The 25,253-nt window shown below is 44.8% G+C and overlaps 1 protein-coding gene across 1 annotated transcript in view; it reads left to right on the top strand.

Moving 5' to 3' along the window:
* Positions 1-24,638, top strand: part of CD180 (CD180 molecule) — a 134,629-nt gene extending 109,991 nt beyond the window's left edge. Inside the window, exons 2-3 of the mRNA XM_086963490.1 lie at positions 3,989-4,155; positions 22,588-24,638. Coding sequence (XP_086819616.1) covers positions 3,989-4,155; positions 22,588-24,328 — 1,908 coding nt within the window. The 3' untranslated portion in view covers positions 24,329-24,638. The remainder of the gene's footprint in view (positions 1-3,988; positions 4,156-22,587) is intronic.
* Positions 24,639-25,253: the final 615 nt, after the last annotated feature.

The following is a 25,253-nucleotide window of genomic DNA, read 5'->3' as shown; positions in this document are numbered from 1 at the left end:
TGCGATTCCTTAGAATTCCTTAATTGCGATTACCAAATTGCGAATCGCAATTAAGGAATACTTTCCCATTCATTTCTATGGGCCAGGAGGCCCATAGGAATGAATGGGAAGTAATTCTCAATTTGCGATTCGCAATTTGCTAATCGCAAATTGAGAATAATTTCAAGGGTGCAGGGGTGCCCAAAAGACACCCTGTTGCACCCCTGAAATATGCATGGGTGCACATGTGGCGCACATACATGCCCTAAGGGCATGTATGTGCGTCACATGGCACTTTGAAAAATGCAAAAATATGCATTTTTAAAGGAATTTGCAACTTCCTAATTTGCGATCCCTTAAAGCCAATTTGCGAATTTTTTTGGCTTCTTACATTGCATTTAAGGAATCGCAAAATATGCGATTCCTTAAATGCAATCGCAAAATAAGGAATCGCAAATTTTGTGATTCCTTATTTTAAAAGCAGATTTCCTTGATACATACCATTTGTCCAAATTGCATTCGCAAACGCCGAAATTCTGAGAATTTCTGCGCTTGCGAAGTCAATTTGGCTTGATACATATGGCATTAAGTGTTGTGTCAATTGCACAGATAAACCATCACAAAGGTATTTGGCAACATCTCTTTCTATACCCCACACTTGGAAATGCTATAAAAAATGTGTGATAACTAGCCGTGGCCTTGTGAGGTAGATTGTGTCCTGTGAGTTAGTTACAAGGGATAAGTAAATTTGGGTGCTTGATTGTGTGGGTCCAGCGAGATATCTCGGGACTGATGGTTTGACATTCTCGCTGGGTTCTCTCCTAGAAATTCTATGTGTTAGAAGAAGTGACTTCAATTCCTTTTTTCTATAGCATAATATACTGGCTGGGTCATCTAGAATAATATTTGGTTCTATCTAATTTATGAGATTTTTTACTTGAGCCAGCCAGAGAATTTTATCTCTGTGGTCAAGGGCCAGACAGTCTTGAAGTACTGCTTTTGTAAATTTGGTTCCAGCCGTACTCCAAATGCTATGTCAGGGGAGGAGTGCGCTGATGTTAATGGTATCTTCAATATAGCTATTACAATATAGGTGGAGGTAGATTGTGGTACTGCTAAGAGCCTACACAAAAAGTTGCTCTCTGACACCTGTAATAGCCTACCATCTTCCATACCCCATATGACGGCCCCATAGGTGGCATTCCTAATTAGCCCTGGGCAGATTTTGCAGAGTTCCGCTACGCATAACTTCGGAAAGTGACCCAAAAACTCTGACGAGCTATATGTAGTTCCACCAGTGTGTTTGTTGTACGAACTGCACCATGTACAGCTCAAGAGGGCACTGCTTCTTTCTGCTGCTCGAGTAGCTGTTCAAATTGAGCGGCAGCTTCATCAACATGAACGGAACGTTTCTCAACACGAGCGCTTGCGGCCATCCGTGACTGCTGTGTTGAGAAATCTTGTAGGAAAGTAGTCGATAGTAAATTTTTCATCACTCACGCTCACCAACTTTATGTTGTCAAGCACGAGCGAGGAAAAAACTCTGCTACACATTGCGGAGCTGAGTTTTTTGGAATTCCATGCACTCAATGGAGGGCGGAATGGAAAAGAAAATTACTAACGCATTTGCACTTATATAGTTGCAATATCTCTCAAACAGGCTTGTTACCAATTTTCACATCAAACCTGAAAATTGCTTCCTTAGAGCACAGATATTTCTTTTTGCCAATCTTCAGATATGGATCCCTTAAGCCACTGTTAGAGAAATGTAAACCTAAGTAAATGAAGCTCAGGGTTGCAGTTAGTGCTTGCCTTTAAGCAATTTGTGTCCTCCTCTTAATTTTTCCATTTTATTACAAACATCTTTGCTGGATTCAGTTTCATATCTTTGCCCTCCATCTTTGTGACAAAACCTGTAATTAGGTGTTGTTAGCAGTTTGTGCTATTAGTACCGTATCGTCAGCATAAAGGAAGATTTGGGTAGGGCAATCGCCTATTTTAGGGGGATCGGCTGTCAGTTGTTGTAGGTACTTATCTACCCCCTTTACATAGAGGGAGAACAGGAAGGGTACAATAATGCACCCTTGCCGAATGCCTCACCTGACTGTGAAACCCGATTTGCATTCTCCATTAGTTCCACAGTGCACCTGGGCGGTAAAGTGACTATAAAACTGGGACAGAAAGGAAATGAAGTAAATGGGGGCACCCATGAGTTCTAAAGTCTTCCATAGCTTAACATGATTAATGAGATCAAAAGCGCTACTTAAGTCGGTGAAGCATAGATGGATTTGACCTTTTTTGTAGTAGTATATTCGCTTATAAGCAAGTTCTTTACTCAAATCACTGTAGAAAAAGTCCATGTTTCCTTCTTTTCATTATGGATCTCCTGAGGATCCGTGCCCTGCACTTGTGCACTTCCCTTTATTTGCCTTTTTTTGAGCCATTACTGGGAGATAAGTTCAATCTTTCTCTTAATAGTGTAAACGTTTCAAGGATGTAGAAACATGCTCATGTGCAGCCTACCATAAAGAAGCTCAGCACTGATCCATCTGTCCAGTTCAATTACTGGCCCATCTTGCCTGCTAACATAACTGGCCAAATTACTGCAGAAGACAATTAGCACACAGCTGACCCAATATTTTGTTGTCAATAACATCCTGGCTCAATCCGTTTTTACAGCACGGCATGGCACGGATACCACCTTTCTGGCAGTAACTGATCTACTTTGGACCAATGTGGTTGAGGGCAGGCCTGATGCCCTCATTCATCTGAACCTATCAGCAGCCTTTGATATGATTTCACACCTGATTCTGATCAAAATTCTAAAGAAAATAGGCATGGACTCATGGGATTAGGCCTGGTGTGCTGACTTTCTCGCACAGAGATCTCTGCCTCCATTTAAGTCAAAGACCACCTTTACATTGTGAGGGGGACCACAGGGATCTTCATGGGGCCCCACTTTATTTAATACATACGTGGCACCCATGGCCTGGATTGGCAGAGAATAAGGCTTTAAAGTACGGTTATTTTACTATATCATATGCAGATGAAGCTGAACGTATGGTATCAAATGCAGAGGACCAGGGAGCATCCAGGATGAATTCCTGCAAGTGACTTCAAGCGGCGGATTGTTGGATGGAACAGAATTGTCTCCAGCTTAATGGAGACAAAACAGAGGTTGTCATTTTTGACAGGGCCAGCTGGGTTTGGGCAAACGGCTGGTGGCCACACCAACTGGGCACCCCCTCCCCCACCGCCTTGAGAAAAGATGCTAGGAACTCAGATTTTCTACTAGATGACACTCAGTATGAGGAATCAAGTGGTAGGGGTTTGTGAAGAACACTTACTTTAATGTCCTGAGTAAAAAGATCTTTTACTGTATTCCGCTACATAGCCCAGACAATTATGCAGCCCTTATAACCAGTCCCCAAGATTATGGCAATGCTCTGCTTGTTGCATTAAATGACTCATTGCTGGCAGGCTGCAAGCAGTGCTGGAGGTGGCTGATGGACTGATTTGGCAATGGGGGGCACAGCATACCTTAGAGAGACGGTCTCCTTCTATCAGCCAGACATAGATCGTTTGATATGGCCCTAGTTACTCCACATTAAATTCCCAGGGTAGGAAGTGACGCTGGTCTATTTCGTACTTGGCGTAAGAAGTTGGACCAATTTTCCTTGTCCCACTTGATCCTGCAAGAATCTAATATCTTTCAGTTAATTGAAGCATTTTGGGCAGGGGGTAAATTTTAAAACCCACATGCCGAAAACATTGTAAATTATGGGTAGCAATGGTAATGCTTGTGAAGTACTTGTGAGCAGTGCGGGATGTTCACAAGTGAACTCACTGCAGACCATTAGATTGAGTACAGTTCTTTGACACCCAAGTGCCAATGGAGCTGCCCTTGATCCCAGATTTGCTTGTTTTTCTTTTAAGAGCATGTTGGTTTTTTTTAGGTTACGATCAGTGAGTTTAGTGCATATCTAAACACATGTATTTCCTTTCTCAGGTTATGGGAGGTGAAAGCTACACCTGTTACGATTCAGGACTGAATGAGATTCCTGGAAGCCTCCCATCCAGTCTGAAAATTCTGGACTTCAGTTTCAATGCTCTTTTTGCCATTTACTCATCTACTTTCAGCAGATTTCAGAGTCTGCGACACTTAGACTTGACGAGGTACGGTAGCCCATGATTTCACATTCTTATCATTTTTTTATATTTTACAGAGGCTTTTGTATATTGGCAACGCCAGATTAAGATGTAATGTCAAGTTTTTATTACTTACATCACACCTAATACGTAAATACTGTGTTCCTGTCTTCACTTCTATCACCTTGGATCAGGGTCGGATTGGGATCACAATTCGGCCCGGGCACTGACGAAAAAAGTGGCCCACATTCAAGAGGCGTGGCCCACATTGAAGAGGCTTTTGTATATTGGCAACGCCAGATTAAGATGTAATGTCAAGTTTTTATTACTTACATCACACCTAATACGTAAATACTGTGTTCCTGTCTTCACTTCTATCACCTTGGATCAGGGTCGGATTGGGATCACAATTCGGCCCGGGCACTGACGAAAAAAGTGGCCCATATTTAAGGGGCGTGGCCCACATTTAAGGGGCGTGCCCTTTCATGAAACACTATTTGCACAGACAAGGAATGAAAGTGGGAGGATACTGTTCTTGCACAGGACACAGGGCCAAGGTGCCAATGGCCTACATGCTGAGCAACTAAAAAAAATAGCAAGGCCCCTTTCTGTCACAAAATTATTCCAGCCATCCAGCACAGGAGCACCTGAAAAGCAGCAAAGCCACTGCTATTACTAACCTACTCAGCCCTCCCCAGACCTTCAGCTCAGGAGCACATGAACAGAGGTAAGGCCCCTGCAATTAGTAAATTAATCAACCCTCCAGGCCTTGGGAAAATGTCCTGGCAGGGGAGCACAAAACACAGCTTTCTGGGTCATCCAAGGTAGCCAGGTAGCCAGGGGGGGAGGCTAAGGTGAAGCTGGTGCAGGGGAAGTGCCTTCCCAGTGTGTTCTGGCAGTTTGAGTGTTTACCATTTACTGTAGTATTACCCTTGTACCTGTGTATGGTACCCTTTTGTAACTTGCACACGTCACTTTTCTTTGGTATCACACTGTATGCTACCTCTCACTTTTGTTTGCTTTAGATACTTGCACAAGTGCCACCATTGCCTACGTAACGTTTGTTCTTGTGCTGGAGTGTCTGCCATTAATTGCAGTATTATACCTCTACTTGTATTTTGTACGCTTTTGTAACCTGCACACATATCTCTTTTTCCTCCTGTAATGTATCGTTTGCTCCTCATGTATTTTGGTTGCTCACTATTGTCACTTTTGATTCATGTAACTTAACGTTTGCTTTTGTAATTTGTCCACTTGTAATTTTTCTCCTCATGTATTATTGCTGTTCCTTGTGTGAAGCACTCTGACACCTTCGGGTAAAGTCCGCGCTATATAAAATTGCATAAATAAATAAATGAAATAAAAAAATTCCAAACATCACCTGGCCCCCCACAGCAAAAGACCCATTCTTCCTCGTCCACTATGCACTGAATGTGAAGGGCTGTGGGCGAGGTGCTAAGACTAACACCGTTTCTGGGCTGCATGGGCCACAGGGGGGCCGAGGTGAAAATGGCTCAAAGGCCTGAGAAACACCTGGCCCCCAGGGAGGCCGATTCTTGCCAACAATCACCCCTCCCCAGCCCAGCCTCAGCTTGATTGCTTGGCAGGGCAGGGGTGAAGGAGAGGCCACAGCTGATAATCGCTGTACGGTGCACAGCGAGGCTGCTTTCATTTTCTCTGTCTATCTCGTGCCCTCCGTGGGCCGTTTTTTTTTTCTCCCCTTTCCTAGTCCACTCTCTGTGGACTGGGACAGGGGAGAAGAAAACGGCCCACAGAGGGCACTGAGGCGCCGGCCCTTCGGCCCATTCCCGAATGCCCGCCTTGCCAATCCGCCCCTGCCTTGGATTAAATAAATGACATACTATTTTAGTTCTGTCTAGAAAATTGATAATGACCATGTACTTTTTTATGGTACTGTTATGAATCCCAATGTACCCCAATATAGGGCTAGGTAGTTACACAACATTTTACCTACATTTGTCCTATCATTGTTCTACATAACAAGTTTGGTGCTGACCTTTTACCTAGTTAGGTGCTGCCTAAATGTTGTGTGATTTTCTCCGAAAACTAGCCTAATTTTTTATGCATGAGGATTCTCAGTATCATAGCAGAATTACAAACTTCTGCATATTAACTCTGTATAAGGGTCATCACTATCGTCATCCTTGGCCGACATGCCCACAGTACCATGACGCATCTAGGTAGAACCCCTGAGGGTACCTTTTGGGTAAATAAGCACTACATCTTCGCTGGGCAAAATAGAAGAGAAAGACTTCCATGCTGACATGCTGACATCAGATGCTGAGGTCCCTACATGCAGAATCTCCAGCAAGCAGTAGTCTGACATCCCTTGCGGGGTGTCCGTCTCAAGACCAAGACGGGGTCCTACGCTGTCTCACATCAGGTAATGGGGCTGGCTCTTTCCTAGGGGGATTTTTGGCTGCGCACATGCTAGGTACATTTAGGTACATCTAGTCAGGGTTAGCATCGTAGGAGTACATATTAATACTGTCATGTATCTATATGCCTGCAAATATCCATTGTTTTAGCACTATGGTAGAATTCTACCTTTTATTTACTCTGTTGGTGCTTGTAATCATATATATATTTTTTGTCTAATGGTTGTTGCAGCACATGTATTTTACACTAGAATGACTCTGGTTCAATAAATGCTTATTGAAAACGTCCCCACCATTTATTCTGTGTATCTCTCTGAGACAAAGTGAGTACGAGTTACTGAGCAAAAAGTACTGTTCTGTTTCCAAGATCCCTGAGGGATAAGGGTTGTCATGTTCGATAGTTGCCAGAAACTATTCGCTCCTTGGTAAGGTTGTGAGGCTTATAGTGGCACTGTGAGCTAGCTGGTCTACAGGTGAACATATCCTGTGGGGCTGTCTGGAATCCGTCTGGATACCAATCCCTTAGTTTATGTTGTCTAAACGTGCAGATACCATATAGATTTGTAGGAACTACATGACAGTACTTTATGCCACATTTCAGCCATTTTCAGTGCAGAAAATAGCAGGTGTTATCCACTTTAATTGCACTTCCATTTCCAACCTCAGAAGGATGAAAGGCAGCAAAAGTATGGCTGGAATTTTACCTCATAACCTGCATATCATTGCTGATATCAGGGGTGAGTTTGGAGTCACCTAGCCATTTCCTAATTCATTGAGTGATCTCACAGTAACAAAATGATTAACTGAAAAGCTTGAGGTAGCATTTCATGTGGCATTACAACTAAACACTTCAATATTTACATTTCCCAATCTTTGTATATGTTGAGGGACACATTTCATTCAACTGTTCACATAAGGACGCAAAGTTTTGCCCTAGTATCTTCTTAAAAGACTCACATCAGAACACTTTCTAGGTCAATGCTTCCAAAATCTTTTAGAACCTGAGGTTCCGTGACGATTGTAAGTGGTGTTTTCGACTCGCACGAATATGGTCGAGTCTGATATCTATGAACCGCAAATGACGAGTTTAGTGGGTGTGCGCAGTTTCGCTGTGCTAACCTAAACCGTTCGTTTGTTACGTGGGTTTTTCATCTGTACCCACGGGTTCCATCTTAGATATAGCATCCATTTTGTTTCTTGCCCTCAAGTAGCCAGCGAACGGACGCTGTCCGCTTCGCGACCCTGGGATTACCAAGACTCTTGCGGAAGACACATGTTCTTTGAAATTGTCTTTATGACGAGGGGGATGATACTGTAAGGCAGATGGCCCCGCTCGAGGCTCATCTTACCGTACCGGACTATTGTCTCAGCCGTGCATCTCATTAGGCACGTCCCTTTGATGCCTGTATCTCGTGTTTCCTGATACCTCCCCTTTTACACCCTTTCCGATCTCCCCACTGTATCTGCCTTCCTCTACACCTGTTCTTGTTCCTTCTTCGATCTGTTTACTGCCGATTGGAATGTACTAATGGTGGGAAGATGGGTTTTTACAGTTGGGAACCGCCAAATATTTCCGCACTTATGTTTCGGACCTTGAATGCATCAAAGTGACCCCTCTCGGGGATAATGATGGGAACCAAGTTGTAAACCTTTGTGTACTATGTTAGCTTATGAGAGAAATCGGTATAAAAGGAGCGATCCACTCGTAACAAGTTGAAGCAGTCTCCCCAAGTTGCACGTGTTGTACTTGTTGTGACTTCTGTGTTCCCTGCAGTAAATAAACCTCGAATCTTTGACGCCGAAGGAAGTGTCCCGTGTCTCTGTCATTTGTACGCCGGAACAGGTAACCCACGAAGGTTTCAGGTGTTGTCGCCTGGCACCGCTGGGTCCTAAATAACCCAGTCCTTCAGTTGGCGCCCAACGTAGGGCTGCATCAGTGGTACCGGTCCAAGCCCGACGATCGTGAGGAACTTCGTGTGAAATCTCCGAGGGAAGGTGCACTCCGCTTCATCGATCCTGTTGTCGAAACAAGTGGGCCGAAGACTTTTCCCGCGAAGATTCCCGCCTCCTGACGGCTGCGACGGACTGCTGCCCTGACTGTAGACCTGTTTTGGCGCCTGGCGTAGACCTTGGTACAGCGAGACGATTGACGGGCCTTCCTGGTGACGCCATCGATCTTTGAGTTAAGTATTTGTGGGTCGCTCCCAGAGTCCTTAGTTGTGGTTCTTAGTTGTTGCATGGTTCCATTGCATTTGTGGTTCTTGGTACTTGATTCTTTGTTGTATTATTTGACATCTGCAGTTGCCAAAAACCGAGGGTTTTCGCTCTTTGCTGGGACTTGGTAAATCCCGTAACCCTTGACGTTTGTGAAACTCGGCTAGTGTGCAAGATGCCTGGTCGCAGTACTCTGTTTAGTTGTTTCAGATGTTGTGGTACGGATTCCCGACTGGAGGACTCGTGTCCGATACATCCGGTTGGGACTCCAACTTATGAACTGTACAGTAAACACGGGTTAGGTCCGATCACCTTTAATGAATATTGGATTTGTTATACTAAAAAGGACGGTGTCCTTAGTTGGCCACCTCACGGTAGTTTTGAGACCCCCATTTTAGATAACCTCGAGGCTAAATTGTTCGAGAAAAAGTCAAGGCCGGCCATGTTTGATGCCTTTCGGTTGTGGCGTAAAGAACCCCGACAGAAAGAGATCAGACAGACTAAACGTAATCAGAGAGATGGTGTTGCTACCATTGTAAAGAAAGCAGAGCAGTTTCAGCGCGATAAGGAGGATAAGGAAAAGGAAGTGTTTGATAGGCTGCAGCGTATGTCCATAGATAAATGTTATCCCGCTTTGCCTACGGAGTCGGATAAGAAGGAAGAATCAGTTGAGGATCCCTTAATGTCTTATCTTATGAAGTCGCCACCTCCCTATGTACAGGGTACCGCACTTCCTGTGGTTCCCCCTGTACCTGCTCCTCCTGTTCCTCCACCTGTTCCTCAAGCTGCACCCGTTCTTCCGACTGTTCCTGCTCCTTTACCTACTGCTATTCCTACTGCCCCTCCGCTTCCACATACTCCTGCTCCCGCTACTGCTCCTGCTCTACTAACCCCTGTTGTTTCTTCTGTTTCTACCCCTTCTCTTATTAGTCCCTTGTGTTATACTTCTCCATCTACTCGAAGTCGCACTCCTCCTGTTGCGGCTAGCTTCTTTCATTCTCTTGGACCTGTTCTTGGGTCCGCTGGTTCAGACAGTCCTCAGAGACGTAGTCAGCTTCCCGGTAACAGGGAACGTGCTTCGCTATACAACATGGCGATGGGTTGGATGACGCACCCTCTTAGAAATCCTCCACGTGCTGTACTTAATACGTTCTGTCAATTCAATGTACCGACACAAAGATTTGTGTTCGAAGAAATGTGCAAGGTTCTGCGCGATCAGATATCAGCCGATGCACCTGACGATGTGTTGACCGCTTTGTCTGATCTACAACTTCAGTTCTCGAATGGACTGATAGTGGATACCAATGTTCGACGTGCTGTTGAGCGGTTGCTATCTTTCCGTCCCACTCCTATACCTCAAGCCTTGTTTGTTGAGGACGTTGAAAGCCAGTTCGATGCGTCCGGTCAGTTTCCCATGCGCGAAGTTCCACCAGTGTGGATGCCAGGCGACGCTGGTGCTGCTCCACCGGTCTTGCCACATTTCCAGAGAGTATGGATACATCTCCCATGGAAACGATCAGAAGTGTTACAGGTGAAGCAATCTTTGCCTGACCCTCGCAAAAATCCCGCAGGGTACTATAAGGAATTATCGCAGCTCGTAGACGCTACGATAATGAATGTTGCCGATATCGATATGCTGTTTGGCAATGTCGTACCGCAACCGGTATGGGCTAAGATTCGTCAGGAAAATCATGCAAACGAATTAGGTGGTGATTGGGCTGCCCTTATAGCGGCGGATGGGTTGCAAACTGGTGGTGCTAAACCCGAACAGTTGATCGCTGCTCTCCCCCAGAGAGTAATCACACTAATGAAAACTCTTATGCCAGCTATGAGGGTGAACTGGGACAAACTGTCAGCTTGTAGACAGAAGAAAGACGAGAGTGTCTCCGATTTCTTTACGAGATTTGAGGAGGCATTCATTGACCACAGTGGTCAGGATATGGGTACTGAGGGTGGTCAACGGTTGTTTGTGGATAAATTTGTCTCCAACTTATTGCCCGACTTGAGCAATAAATTAAAAAATTCTGAGAGTGCGTGGGCTGTCTCTACATCTGCTCAAATATTAGCTACAGCTCAATATTATGAGAATAGAGAGAAAGAAGAGAACGATCGTGCTGATAAAAAGACGAAAGAACTTAAAACTAAAGTGTTATTGCAGCAAGCGTATCCTCCGCGTTCGAATCAGAATGATTCGCAACAACGTAATCGATCGCAGTCGCAATCTAATAGGTCGCAATCGCGAAATGACTCCTCTTCGCAGAGATCATCGTTGGGGTACAATCAGTGTGCCTATTGTAGACAAGAGGGTCACTTAAAATTCCATTGTCCTGCTTTAGATGAGCGTAATAGTGGTAACACATCTAGAGGAGGTTGTGGTGGTTCTCAGCAGTCATCACGTGGTAGAGGTCGAGGTGCTCCCAATGGTCGTTCAGACAATTCATCCAATTCTAATAATTGTTTTGATCAACGTGGATCATCGCAAGGACGATCTGCGCAGTACAATGTAGACGATTATTACGTCGATCAGGGAACTGACGATGGTAATTACTAGGACAGCCAAAGACAAGGAGAGGGAGTGGTATCAGTTCCGGTTGATCAGAGAGGGCCTTACGTCGCAGTTGCTACATCGGGCGTCGTTGAGCCTTTTCTGTTGGACACTGGTGCAGCGAAAAGTTCCATAATGCATTCCAAACTCCCTGGCGCACCTTTGTCTGGCTTAACAAATGTTTCCGTTGGATTCTCTGGCGCCCCCGTTAGCAATCCAGTTTCGCGCCCTTTGCCCCTTACAATTGGGCCACGTGAGCTTGAAGCTCCGCTGATTTTAACTACTGGCTGTGGTGAAAATCTTTTGGGCCTGGATTTGCTTAAACGTCTGTATGCGACTTTGTATTGTTCTCCTGCGGGAGTAAAGCTTACATTAGGTGAGAGGGTTGTCTCTCCTATGTACTTGTCTCTCGATAAGCTTCCACCGGAATTGAGTTCTCTTCCTGCATCTTTGTGGGCAACAGGTCCCAATGATGTGGGCCTGCTCGACATCTCCCCTTATGTTGTTCACGTGAAATCTAATGTGCGATTGCCACGTATTCCCCAGTATCGTATCTCCCTTGATGGTGAGCGAGCATTGTTAGCGATCATCTATGATTTGATCGAGAAAGATGTTCTTGAAGAGACTCGGGGAAACGTGTGCAATAGCCCTGTACTGCCCATTTTAAAACGTACTGATCCTTCTAAACCACCTGTTTATCGTTTTGTTATCGATTTACGGGAGGTAAATAAAATTGTGATTCCTCAATTTCCTGTTGTGCCTGACATCACGGCGCTACTGACTCTGATTCCAGCTTCTGCATCATGGTTCTCGGTGATCGATCTGAAGAATGCTTTCTTTAGCATTCCGATTGCCGAAGAAAGCAGAGACCTTTTCGGTTTCTCTCTTGGTGGTCGCAGCTTCCGGTTTAAACGCGCTCCTCAGGGCTACTGTGAAAGTCCATCTATTTACAGTCAAGCCTTGAAGGGTCAACTAGATGCGTTTGTGTTGCCGGTTGGTGCGGCCTTAATCCAATACGTCGATGACCTGTTGGTGGCTGCCGATACTCAGGACATTTGCAAAATTGCCACTATATCGTTGTTGCAGCATCTCTGTGACTTGCATCACAAGGTGTCTCCTTCTAAACTTCAATATTGTTGTCAAGAAGTAACCTATCTAGGTCACTTATTGTCAAAGGAGGGAAGAAGGTTGACCCCAGAAAGAATTGCAGCAATTGCGCGCATATCCGTACCAAAAACCCAAAGAGATGTGCATGCCTTTCTAGGTATCACGTCATACTGCAGACAGTGGATTCCAAATTTTTCATTGTTAGCGAAACCATTGGTGGCTCTTACGTGCAAGGATGTTTCAACTCCTTTACCATGGACGGACGAATGTCAGAAAAGTTTTTCTGAATTGCGTGACGCATTGTGTTCGGCTCCTGTGTTAGGTACTCCTGACTACAGCAAGCCGTTTACACTATACGTTCACGAGAGGGAAGGTTGTGCGTTGAGTGTTTTAACGCAACCTTTCGGTGATAAGCAGCGTCCATGTGCATATTTTTCCTCGACCTTGGACCCGGTAGCTAGAGCATTGCCGAGTTGTTTAAGAGCAACGGCGGCAGCCGCGGTCTTCATCCGACAATCAGCAGGATTGGTCATGGATAATATGCTTACGGTGATGGTTCCGCACGCAGTTGACACTCTTTTGAATCGTACGAAAACTCAGCACTTGACGAGTGCGAGGTTGTCAGGGTACGAGTTGACATTGTTGGCAAGTCATATTCAGATAAAACGTTGCAATGTTCTGAACCCGGCGACCTTGTTACCAATTAGCACAGAGTCAGATGAAATAGCAGCCCATGACTGCTATTTGAGAACAGAAGAGGAAACAAAAGGTCGAGTGGACCTTAAAAACACTCCTTTGGAAGATCCCGATGGGACTCTGTATGTGGATGGTTCATGTTTTAAATTACCGAATGGTGATGTGACTACTGCGTATGCTGTTGTGACTTTGAATACTGTCGTGGAAGCTGCAAGATTGAATCAGAACTCTGCTCAGGCTGCGGAACTGATTGCTCTCACTAGAGCATGTGTGTTAGCGAAAGGGAAACGTGTGAATGTGTTTACCGACAGCCAATATGCATTTGGCGTCGCCCATAGTTTTGGACGATTGTGGAGAGAGAGAGGTTTTATGACGTCGCATGGTACGAAGATTCAGCATGGACAACTTGTGAATGATCTTTTGGATGCACTTACGTTGCCTAAGCAGGTAGCGATTGTTAAATGTAGTGCGCATCGTAAGGTGACGGATGATGTTGGTCGTGGCAATGCATTTGCGGATGAGACTGCTAAGGAGACTGCCCGGAACCTTAGCACTCGAATGTATGTGACGAGTTCGGTTAGGTAGCCTACAGAAACTAGCATGTGTGAAGACACTGTCGAGAGTGTGAAAGCAATTCAGAATGAAGCCACCGAGACTGAAAAGACGAAGTGGAAAGAAAGCACGGGAAAGTTGGATGCGAATGGTTGTTGGGTTGATTTGTCGGAACATAAGAGATGGATGTTGCCGGATGCGTATGTGCTAGCTGTTGTGACAATGGCACACGGGTTAGCACATATCAGTGCGAAAGGTATTTGTAAGTTGCTATCCCCTGTATGGAAGAATGATGGTATCACGAAATGTGCTGAACGTTTGGTTAAGAATTGTATGGTATGTATGTTGTACAATCCTGGTAAGGGAACTCCAACACCTCCTGGCCACTTTGCTCCCCCTTCATATCCCTTTGAAGTAATCCAGTTAGACTTCATCCATATGGAGAGATGCAATAACCTGAAATACGTTTTGGTTGTGGTTTGCGCGTTCTCCCGATGGATTGAAGCCTACCCTCTCAAAGACAATACTGCCCTGTCGACTGCGAAAATCCTACTGAAGGAATACTTTCCTCGGTATGGAATGCCTCGGATTGTATGGTCGGATAACGGAAGTGAGTTTGTGGGGAGTGTGATGAAGAGTGTGTGTAAGGGCCTTGGAATTAATCAAAAATTCCATAGCGCCAATCATCCCCAGTCAGCTGGTTTGGTTGAAGGGTATAACGGCACCCTTAAACTAAAGCTAGCGAAGATTCAGGCTACGACTGGTCTTTCGTGGCCTGACGCTTTACCCTTAGCTTTACTGTCAACAAGGGCAACCGTACACTCCCGAGTAGGGCTCAGTCCCTATGAAATAGTGTTCGGTCGTCCTGCGAATGTCTGGGGGGTCCCTAGACCGGGTGTGTTCTCCAGTCTTGAGTATCCAATGTTGATTGACTATCTTCATGATCTGACGGCTAAACTGAGGTTAATTCACCAACAGGTTTACGAAGCATTGCCGACGCAGACGGAGGGTCCAGGCCACCAACTCCAGCCCGGAGATTGGGTGGTCACGCGGAATTTTGCCCGTAAGAAGAACTTGGAACCCCGCTTCACTGGACCCTACCAGGTCCTCCTTGCCACGAGGACTGCTGTCCGTTTAGAGGGCCGGAAAAATTGGGTGCATGCCACCCATACGAAGAAAGTTCCTATACCGTTACCGGCAGACTCGTGGGTGAGGAGAGGCATTGCTTCAGCTGAATCCGAAGGATTACCGGCTTTTGTACCTTTTAGCGACGCACAACTTGTTGGAGAATCCCCAGTGCAGCAGAAAGACATTGTTGGACGTTCGCCAGCAAAAGACTCAAGACAAGAACATTCAACTGATCGACAGGACTCTGTTCCCTCATTGGATCCTTTGTTTGATGAACATACACGTCCTGGGAAAACTCGATACTTTTTGCGTTCCAGCACTAAGGACAAATAAAAGATTTCGTTCTGTTCCTTGATAATTGCATTTCCCCCGTTTTCCACGATCAAGTCTGAACACCCGAATAATTGTAATTATTTTTGTATATATTGAGTTTTGTTCCATATGTATTTTTGCTTCCACAGCTGAGAGACATTTTGCACATGCATTGTGAATAAAGGCCGTAGGGCCGCGCGTGTACTTCCTTCTGGTCAGTAGGTCTTGACGCTAGGTTAAAGACCGTCGGTTCCTGGGAACTCCTGGGGATTGACTACTGCTGCACAGAACGAAGTGCGTCAAGAAACGTTGCGGACGGTCATAGGGGATGGCGTTTTCAAAGCTGATGGACTTGGAAGAAGCTCAGGCGCAAAGGTTTAAACTGCAACAACTTATTCGTACCAAATGTTTCATGTTTCAAATGTTTGTACTACTTTTGACCGTTTCTGCACTATTGGCGGGTGGGGTGTATTACATGATGTCGTACTTCTTACCCTCTGCCATACCTACTCCTACTTCTGATCCTAAACTTACCTCTACTGCATCCCCTCATTCTTTCCATATCCTACCTGAACACGAACAGGCTAGACGTGCAGAATTCCGAAATAATTCCTTTATTCAGCTCCTTCATCAGCATCAGTTAGTGGTTAATACTACTAATTGTTGGGTGTGTGGGTTGATGCCACATACTACGGATAAGGGAATTCCATATCTGGTCTTACCGTATAGTTCCCAGGGTTCGGCTCGAGCATTTCAAACAATGTTTCGAAGTGCACTAGATTCTTACCCCAGTCGAGAGCCACGTTCTCCCTACTTTGGCCCTGGCTCGTATCATAAGCCTTTGTCCATAGCGATAGAAGATTTAGATAGAGATATCTATGAGCCGTCGCTCATCCCAGAGGAAGAGGTACAAGCCTATAGGGTTTTGAGTAAGGTTGAGTATAGTGCGCTCACGAGTGAAAAACAGCTTAAAAGCTCGCCTCCGATATGGGTCGTACCCCACATTGGTAATTTTTGTTTAATGGGTCGTGGCCGAAGATCGAAAGCCCGACTTGGAGAGAGTGCTTGCACCGAGAATTACATTCTGCCGATGGTCTCGTCCCCTGTGTTCCTGGCTGCCAAGGGTACATACTTTGTCTGCCATGATCGTGCGTATGCATGGTTGCCCTCCGACTTTGTGGGCTCATGTTTTATCGCAAATCTGTTGCCTCTGACGTTCACTGTAGACGCAGACTATCACAAAACTAGAGTTGTGAGAGGCGTAATTAGCGAAGAGGACACTGCCGGTCAAGAGGCAGGAGACTTTTTCAAGGGTTTCCTCCCGTTTTGGGGGCCTATGGTTAATAGTAGGAACCTGAGACAGTTGACTCGAGTGGTGGAATCGACAGCTAATATTACTGCCAGTGCCCTTGGTAATATCACCACAGAACTTCAGGCGGAAAGGCTTATGACGTTACAAAACCGTATGGTTTTAGACGTGATCTTAGCAGATCGAGGTGGGGTATGTAAGGTGATCCATTCGAGCTGCTGTATTTTCATTCCGGATAACGCTCCGACTGTCTATCAAGCCATCTCAAAGTTGCATAAGATCTCTGAGTCCATACACGTGGACGTAGGGGATTGGACGCTGCTTGGGTGGTTTTGGGGCCTGATGTCGACTTGGGGTTGGAAGATTCTGATGATCATCGGGGTTGTAGTAGTGTTCCTGTTCACGTGTTGCCTTTGTGTGCAGTGTGGTCCTGCCTTATGTGGCCTCTGTGCTACAACGTGTATAAGACAGCCACCTGTTACCAAGGGGACTCGGTTGGACAGAGCTATGCTGCAGCAACATCTAGATGGTCTGATGAATATCGAGTATGATTCCGACTAGTGCTTGCCTACATGAGGGCAAAAGGAGCGTCTGAGGTTCCGTGACGATTGTAAGTGGTGTTTTCGACTCGCACGAATATGGTCGAGTCTGATATCTATGAACCGCAAATGACGAGTTTAGTGGGTGTGCGCAGTTTCGCTGTGCTAACCTAAACCGTTCGTTTGTTACGTGGGTTTTTCATCTGTACCCACGGGTTCCATCTTAGATATAGCATCCATTTTGTTTCTTGCCCTCAAGTAGCCAGCGAACGGACGCTGTCCGCTTCGCGACCCTGGGATTCCCAAGACTCTTGCGGAAGACACATGTTCTTTGAAATTGTCTTTATGACGAGGGGGATGATACTGTAAGGCAGATGGCCCCGCTCGAGGCTCATCTTGCCGTACCGGACTATTGTCTCAGCCGTGCATCTCATTAGGCACGTCCCTTTGATGCCTGTATCTCGTGTTTCCTGATACCTCCCCTTTTACACCCTTTCCGATCTCCCCACTGTATCTGCCTTCCTCTACACCTGTTCTTGTTCCTTCTTCGATCTGTTTACTGCCGATTGGAATGTACTAATGGTGGGAAGATGGGTTTTTACAGTTGGGAACCGCCAAATGTTTCCGCACTTATGTTTCGGACCTTGAATGCATCAAAGTGACCCCTCTCGGGGATAATGATGGGAACCAAGTTGTAAACCTTTGTGTACTATGTTAGCTTATGAGAGAAATCGGTATAAAAGGAGCGCTCCACTCGTAACAAGTTGAAGCAGTCTCCCCAAGTTGCACGTGTTGTACTTGTTGTGACTTCTGTGTTCCCTGCAGTAAATAAACCTCGAATCTTTGACGCCGAAGGAAGTGTCCCGTGTCTCTGTCATTTGTACGCCGGAACAGGTAACCCACGAAGGTTTCAGGTGTTGTCCCCTGGCACTGCTGGGTCCTAAATAACCCAGTCCTTCAAACCACAACCCAAATTTTAGAATGCCAAAGTTTCGCAACCCACCTAGGGTTAAGTGACATGAGGCAGGATGATTTTTTTAATAGCAGCAATTGTTATTAAATGTCACAACCTTGACTGTCCTTCAAAATCAGCCTGTTTTCAAGCTATTGAGCTGCCCATAAAAGTGGTGTTGTAACACAAACAGGTTGGGCTGCTTGAATTATTTCAAATGATCAAGATTTTTACCCCAGCATAAGCTCAGCTGTTACGCCAAACTCATCAAGTCCTCCAATGGATCTTGTTCTGTGCTGAATGGGAGCAGAATACATAGGGGATGAACAACTGTCATAAGAGAAGAGGACCTGGAATAAGATCATTGTTAGCATTCATTACTGAATGGATTTTCTCGGACTAAATCTATCTTCAGTTCAGCAAACTTGAAACACATAAATTGGCCACACCAAAACAAATGAATGAAACAGAATCAGCAGAGTAGTTTATCCTAGATGGGTACTTTATTGAATTTAAGTAATTTGCATGCCAATCTGATTTATGATCGAAAGGATTTAATAAGCATTAACAAAAAGTTGAATTTTGATTTCAAATGAGTTATCTTCCTCAGCCAAGGAAGATAGTATCAAAGGACTTGAGTCTTCAGAAAGCAAATGTCCCCCATTCTAACCGTATAGTTAAAAGTTCAGTATTCGCCAAATGACCAGTTCCAGTTCATGAATAGGTTTGTCCACCCCTGTCCTTACTGCAGCGTCAGTGCCACAGCTGTTGTCAGAAACCTTCCATACGGAAAGATTCCAATAGCCAAGCATACCAGCCAGGAGCAAAATGCAATATTTTGTCACAATTTGCATTTGTTTCTGGAAGTCTAAATCCTCAGTATCTGTACCACAAGGTGGGCTGGAAAGGGGGACAAGATAGAAACCGCCCCTGTCCATATATTAGGCAATTAAGTGGGCTCCACAATAAGTGTCACACACCCACTAGTAGCATTTAATTTACCAGTCCTGGGCTTAAGTTATACCACTTCACTAGGGTAAATTAAAGATGGCAATCAGGTATAAGCCAATTTTACCATGTTTAAGGGTGTGAGCACTAGCATTTTGGCACTGATTAGCAGTGATACAGAGGCCTAAAGCGGGACAAAAACGAATCCAGCTAAAATAAGAGGGTTGAAGGCACAATGTTTGAGGGTGACCCTGAAGAAAGGGTCAAGTCCAACAGAGATCTTCTAAAACTGAACCTATCGGTGGGCGTGTCCAAGATGGCAACAGAGTGCAAGCTCTTTCTTCCCCTCCAATCCTGGCCTAAATGGCCACGGTCCCCTGCTGTTATCTCCTGCACAAGTCAGACCAAAATAAGTCAGCCGACAGTGGAGGAGGCCAGTGCGTCCACAAGGAATCACTCCTAATAGCCTACTTCGTCAAGAGCCAGCGTTCTGATAACCAGATTGATGGTATGGTGGGAAAAATAACTGCCACAATCTGGAGTAGAGGCTGCATGAGGAACTCGTAAGCTCTCTGGGCATATTACAGAGGCACCCAACGTAATGAAGGAGCGTGCAGGTTCCTTTACCTCTCTAAACCTCCTGTAATGCTACACGTGCTGGGCACAGTATGCAATTAGTGCCATCACAGAGCAGCACAAGTGGTGTGCATGGGTACCATGGTGGCCAATTTAAGTGTGGATTGTCGAACAGGCAGCCCAGTGGGTTTGGCCCATAAGCATAATTAAGCCCAGGGTCAGACATGAGCACATCACAACTGCAGGGAGATCATACCCCAAATACCACAACAAGCAGATGACTTCCTGGAGGCTAGTGTAATCTTGAATACACACTTCGTATTTTGGTATACATATATAAATTCAACCAACTACAAGCTTCGAGTTTAGTACTGTGGGCTGCACATAGGAGAGCTACGTACAGGCAGTAGGAGAGCTGCTATTAGCTCACGAGCTACTCATTGGAGAAGCCTGCACTAGGCAGTCGCATTATCAACCAAGACTCCATTTATACACCTAAGGAGAATCAGGAGAAATTGTTTAGAGAAGTATTCACCCAAGTTATGACATCACAAGTCTTTGAAGTCTTGATTGGAGAGGACTTAAGTATGGCAATAGGCACAACCATAGACCACTCAATTTAATGAGTGGGCCAAACAGGGGGCTTATAATGGATGAGGAGCTTGCAATTAGTGGATATCTGGGGGCAATAAATACCACACAATGGGATTACACATTTTCTCACTCTCATATCAACCCTATGCCAGGATGGACCTCTTCACAGGCACAACACACAGAGGGGCTTCAACACAAAACACCAGCATTGAAACCTCCGTGCCCTTAGACCACTCACCTATCATGATTAAGCTACGAGATCACCATTCTAGCATTCCCTTACACACATGGAGAATAAATGATACTATATTAAAAAATGACACAGTCATTGAACAAATTAAACAAAAAATTGCAGAATATATGCATGCTTATGACGGCCCGGGCACAGGGATTGTGGTTTTTCGGGATGACCTAAAAGTGCAAGTGGGGAACAGATTTCAGAAGCGCCACAATATAACGAGGAGAGGTGAGACACTAGGTGTGACCTGGAGGATAAGTGAGAGAGATGGTGGATGAACATAGGAAGTCTGGTGCTGGTACAGTATGGCAGCAACCAAATGAAAGCTTTAGATATGGCTGGAGCGGAATACACCCATTTGTGTTAAAAACAGCATTATTACAAAACAGCTAATAGAGCTGGGAAATTATTAGCGTGCAGGTTGCGGGAGCTTTGATGTGGATTTATATACCTCAGAACCCCTTCAGGTAGACATTACTCCATCTTATTTATCAGATATCACTATGCAGTCCCTCAGGACGCAGCACACCACATCTCTTGAGACGGAGCTCCCCATGGCGGAGGCTGCCTAAGAGATGACTAGGGTATAACTTGGTAAAGTTTCAGGCCCAGACGGCTTTACTGTAACATTCTAAAAGATATTTTGACCACTTCTAGCCTCACGTTTAACACACCTGTACAATGCCTTGCTACCACTGGCTTTTTAACACAAGCTATGCGTGGGACAGTTATCACTGTCATTCGCAAACCTGCAAAGATCCTGCGCGATGTGCGTCATACTGCTCTACATCCCTGCTGAATATCAATGTGGAAATGTTCATGGGTGCATTAGCGCATCATAGACTTAGGCCATATAAGCAGGGATCAGTGGACCCAATGCAAACAGACTTCGCCCTAAAAACAGCATGTAGTGACAACACCACGCGTATTTCCCACCTAATTGACATAACAAGGTGTACTGAGTAACCTATGTTCCTGCTCTTTGACTGCAAAAAAGGCGTTTGACTGGGTTTGTTGGCCCTTCTTAATAAGAATGCTGGTTTAGCTTGCTCTGGGCCCAAGATCAGGGCCGGACTGACAGTAGCGGGCACCAGGCATTTCCCGGGCGGGTCGGAGGGATGAGGCCAGTTTTGTGCCCGTGAGGCGCGGTTTTGTCACTGAGTGCTAGTTTTGCAGCAGTTCTGCAAAGTCGGCCCCTGTAACAAAAGCGGGAGCGGTGCCTCTTGCTAGCATACCCCCCCAACACCCCACCCCCCACTCCCGGGGCAGTGGAGCAGCAATCTGCCAGGGCGGGTTGCTGTTCCCAGTCCGGCCCTGCCCAAGATTCAAAGTATGAGTACTGAATGGTTATTCTGACCCAGTGTTTAAAGTTCTAGTTAACAGTATCCTGACACACTCCTTCAGCATGCGCAGATGAACAAGGCGGGGAGGCCAATTGCCCCTAATCCTTTTTGCCTGTATATGGCCATTGCTGGAACGAGTAAGATTAAATCCCCTTTATTTTACAGTTATTCTATTATTACTACATTCGTTTCTTTGTTATGTGGCAATGGGTTTCTTCTATTGTTTTTTACGGCCAGAGCCGTGTCTGTCTTTTTTTTAACTAAGTGAATTCTCATTTTCCAAGTTAAAATCGACCTCATGAGGCACAGAGAGAGGCAGATTTCTCAGTGGAAAATGGGCAGCCTCCGCCGGTCCTTCTCGTTCTATATATTTGGCCTTAAAAACCCCAAGCAGCCCCCACTTTTACCTCCTCTACTAACTATTCTTGGGGCAGAAAGGAATGGACGAATATACACCTAACTTGTAAACTCTAGATCACAAGCTGGGGCCCCAGCCGTTTAAGATTCCAAAATGCCCCGTCGAAGCTCTCGTCTCCTCATCTCCTTCACCTTTGAAGTTTGGGAAAGGAGAGGGTCCCATCCTGGGATGTCGAAGCATGGTTTGCCCAAAGAAAGGCGGCCCAGAGCTTGATTGCCTCAACAGACGTCACGTCACCTGGGTTCCCCTCTTCGACCACACTCCTCATTGTCCGACACGGTGTCTTGCACGCGCAGCAATGCATTGGCTTGGACAGGGATGTGCCATGTAATTTGCAACATGTCTTTGGCCAATTCCTCCTGTGGCACCACAGTGCTGTGTATTGCCTACATGCCAAAAAGTCAAAAGCAGTCTTCCTTGTGGTAGAAGTTCCTTGTGCTGTCATCTAAAGTCATTTATGATGTCACGAATAGCCTGCCATAACGCTATTAAGTGAAGGTTTTGTTTCAGTCTCGTGTCTGAATTTAGAATGAAGCAAAAATAATATGTCTCTTTTACTCGGTTTTCATTTTTGTGTTTTTATTTACAGATGCTTGATTAGCTGGATTTATGAAGGTGCATTTGAAAATAATCCAGATGTGGACACACTCCTATTAATTGGAAATCCCCTGATGTATGTGGCAGAAACAGCCTTTGATGGTCCTGTCGCGCTCAAGCATCTCTTCCTAACTCAGACCGGCTTGAGTAATTTGACTTTTATTCCAATGAATAACTTGAATATGCTGGAAAGTTTACATCTTGGACGTAATCTTATGAGTTCAATCAGATTACCCACTGGCTTTTCTGGGAAAAGATTGCAATATTTGGATTTTCAGTTAAACAACATACACAGCATATCGGCAACCGATGTGGATAACTTGAACAAAGCAACTAATATAAGTTTAATTCTAAAAGGAAATTATATTAAATACATTGAACCTAGAGCTTTCAACTTAGACAACTTTTACACCCTGGACTTTGCTGGATGTGCCAGTTGGACAGAGATTTCGGTGATTTTGGTAGGGTTAATGGGTGTAAATGCCCACATTCTTAGAATTGGCACCTTCAGGGATGTTCCTGATCCTATCCCTATAGCTCCTCACATGCTGCAAGCTATCTGCAACATCACTGCAGCTGAGGTCAATTTACAGAACATGTACTTCTCTGATCTTTCCAGCTCCACATTCCAGTGCTTGACCAAAATACAAAAACTGGATCTGACTGGCACCGACCTTAAGTACCTACCTTCTGGAACCAGTAACAGCAGTCTGTTGACTGAATTAATCCTCGACCAGAACTATTTTAAAGGTATGTGTGACATCAAGTTGGCCAGCTTTCCTTTGCTCACTCATCTTTCACTCAAGGGGAACCTGGAATCCCTGCAGTTGGGCTCCGGCTGCTTCAAAGAACTTGCAAACCTCCAACACTTGGACCTGAGCTCCAGTGGCATTGGGCCTTCGGATTGTTGCAGTGCACAGTTCAAGGGGCTGGTTAGTCTGAAATATCTCAATTTAAGCTACAATGACATGCAAAAAGTCCAAAACTTAGCGTTCCACGACAATGTGAACTTGGAGTTCCTCGATTTTACTCATACCCATCTTCAAGTTAATGGCTCACAACGACCTTTCCGCAACCTGCAGCACTTACGCATGCTGAATCTGTCCAGCAGCCAAACTGAAACCAGCAACAGGGATCTACTGAAAGGCCTGAAGAACCTGGTCATTCTTAATCTCAAGGGGAACACATTTCCTTCTGGCATCATTCCCAGCGATAACCTCCTACAGCAGGTTCCTAATTTAGAAGTTTTAATCTTATCCGAATGTAAGCTAATCGCAATAAACAACGAAGCATTCTATACTTTGACAAAGTTAAAGTTTGTGTTCCTGAATCATAACAGGTTAAGCATGTTCAGCACCGATGCCTTTTATGATCTCAGACAAATTGTGCTCAACTTTGCAGAAAATGATATTAAAATTATACCTCAAAAGATGGTAAATGGCATATCTGGTCACAGCATCATTGATTTAAGTTATAATCCACTGGATTGTTCTTGCGCCAACATCGAGTTTCTTACCTGGTTCCATAACAACAAGGAAAGAATGGAAAACCTGGAAGGGACCTCCTGCAGCACTCCCAATGCTCTCGCAGGAATGAGGCTGGACACGGTGAGGGTCTCCTGTGGGGTGCCTGCTGTAGTGATTGTTTCAATAGTTATTCTACTGCTACTGCTCATCGCAGCCTCAACATTTACACTACTATACTGTCTAAAGAGACGGTACCAATCCATATAAGATGTCCAGGCATTTGAGACTAAAGGAAAAAACTTTAAAAATCTAAGTCCAATTCGCAAACCATATCAGAATTGCGCCTTATAGTGCATTTAAACTGCTGCTGAAATGTTTTAATATTACAAAATGACACACAAGAAAAATGTGCTCGCTTTAAAACGTGAAAGAATTCTGAATTTCATTACTAATGTCGCAGAGAAATCCAGTAGCTACTCACAGGAAGGAGAATTTGCTTATTCAAATATTTGTGCAGACAACGCTTGAAACTTTTTTTTGTACTAAGATATCATTCTTAAAAGCACCCCTTAGTAGGCCCAAAAGATATCTTTCTCGACTCTTGCTAAAGCTTAATTGACTTAAGACATTTTGCTTAGTACCAGCATCTTGCTAAAGAATGTGCGGACTTGAAATCTCTGTTTCTTTATCTTCATCACACCATGTTAAGTCATGTTTATAACAATACACTTTGCTGTAATGCATTATGAATAGACTGATAGAATGAATTATAATGAAAATATATTTTATGTATGCTAGAAATTTTTTGATACAGTTGTTTTGTGCATTTGACTTTGTCTATTGTTTTTACAGTAGAACACTGAATACAGCTTTAGCTTAGGTAAGAAGGTTCTATTGAGAACTTTCCTGCATATTACCAGAGTACGAGACATTGTTTTACTATACACCGGCATGAATGTTTACAGTGGGATTCGAGGTGAGAAGCGTTGGAAGTTGATGACACAATCGGACGAGCGGTTTCCATTGGTCAAAATATAGAATGATTCTCACAGTTGCTTCATTATTATGTGCTTTTATATTAATGAGTGTTCTTAGGGAGTTAGCAGTCATTCGTCATTCTTCCCTTCCCTGATTATTGCCAATTGCTACTGCTAAAGGTGACTATATCTTATATCTATTTTCTCTTCTCCCT

This window comes from Lissotriton vulgaris, chromosome 3_1 (genome assembly GCF_964263255.1).
Source record: "Lissotriton vulgaris chromosome 3_1, aLisVul1.2, whole genome shotgun sequence".
Classification (NCBI taxonomy): Eukaryota; Metazoa; Chordata; class Amphibia; order Caudata; family Salamandridae; genus Lissotriton; species Lissotriton vulgaris.
This window is presented reverse-complemented; position numbering and strand designations above follow the sequence as displayed.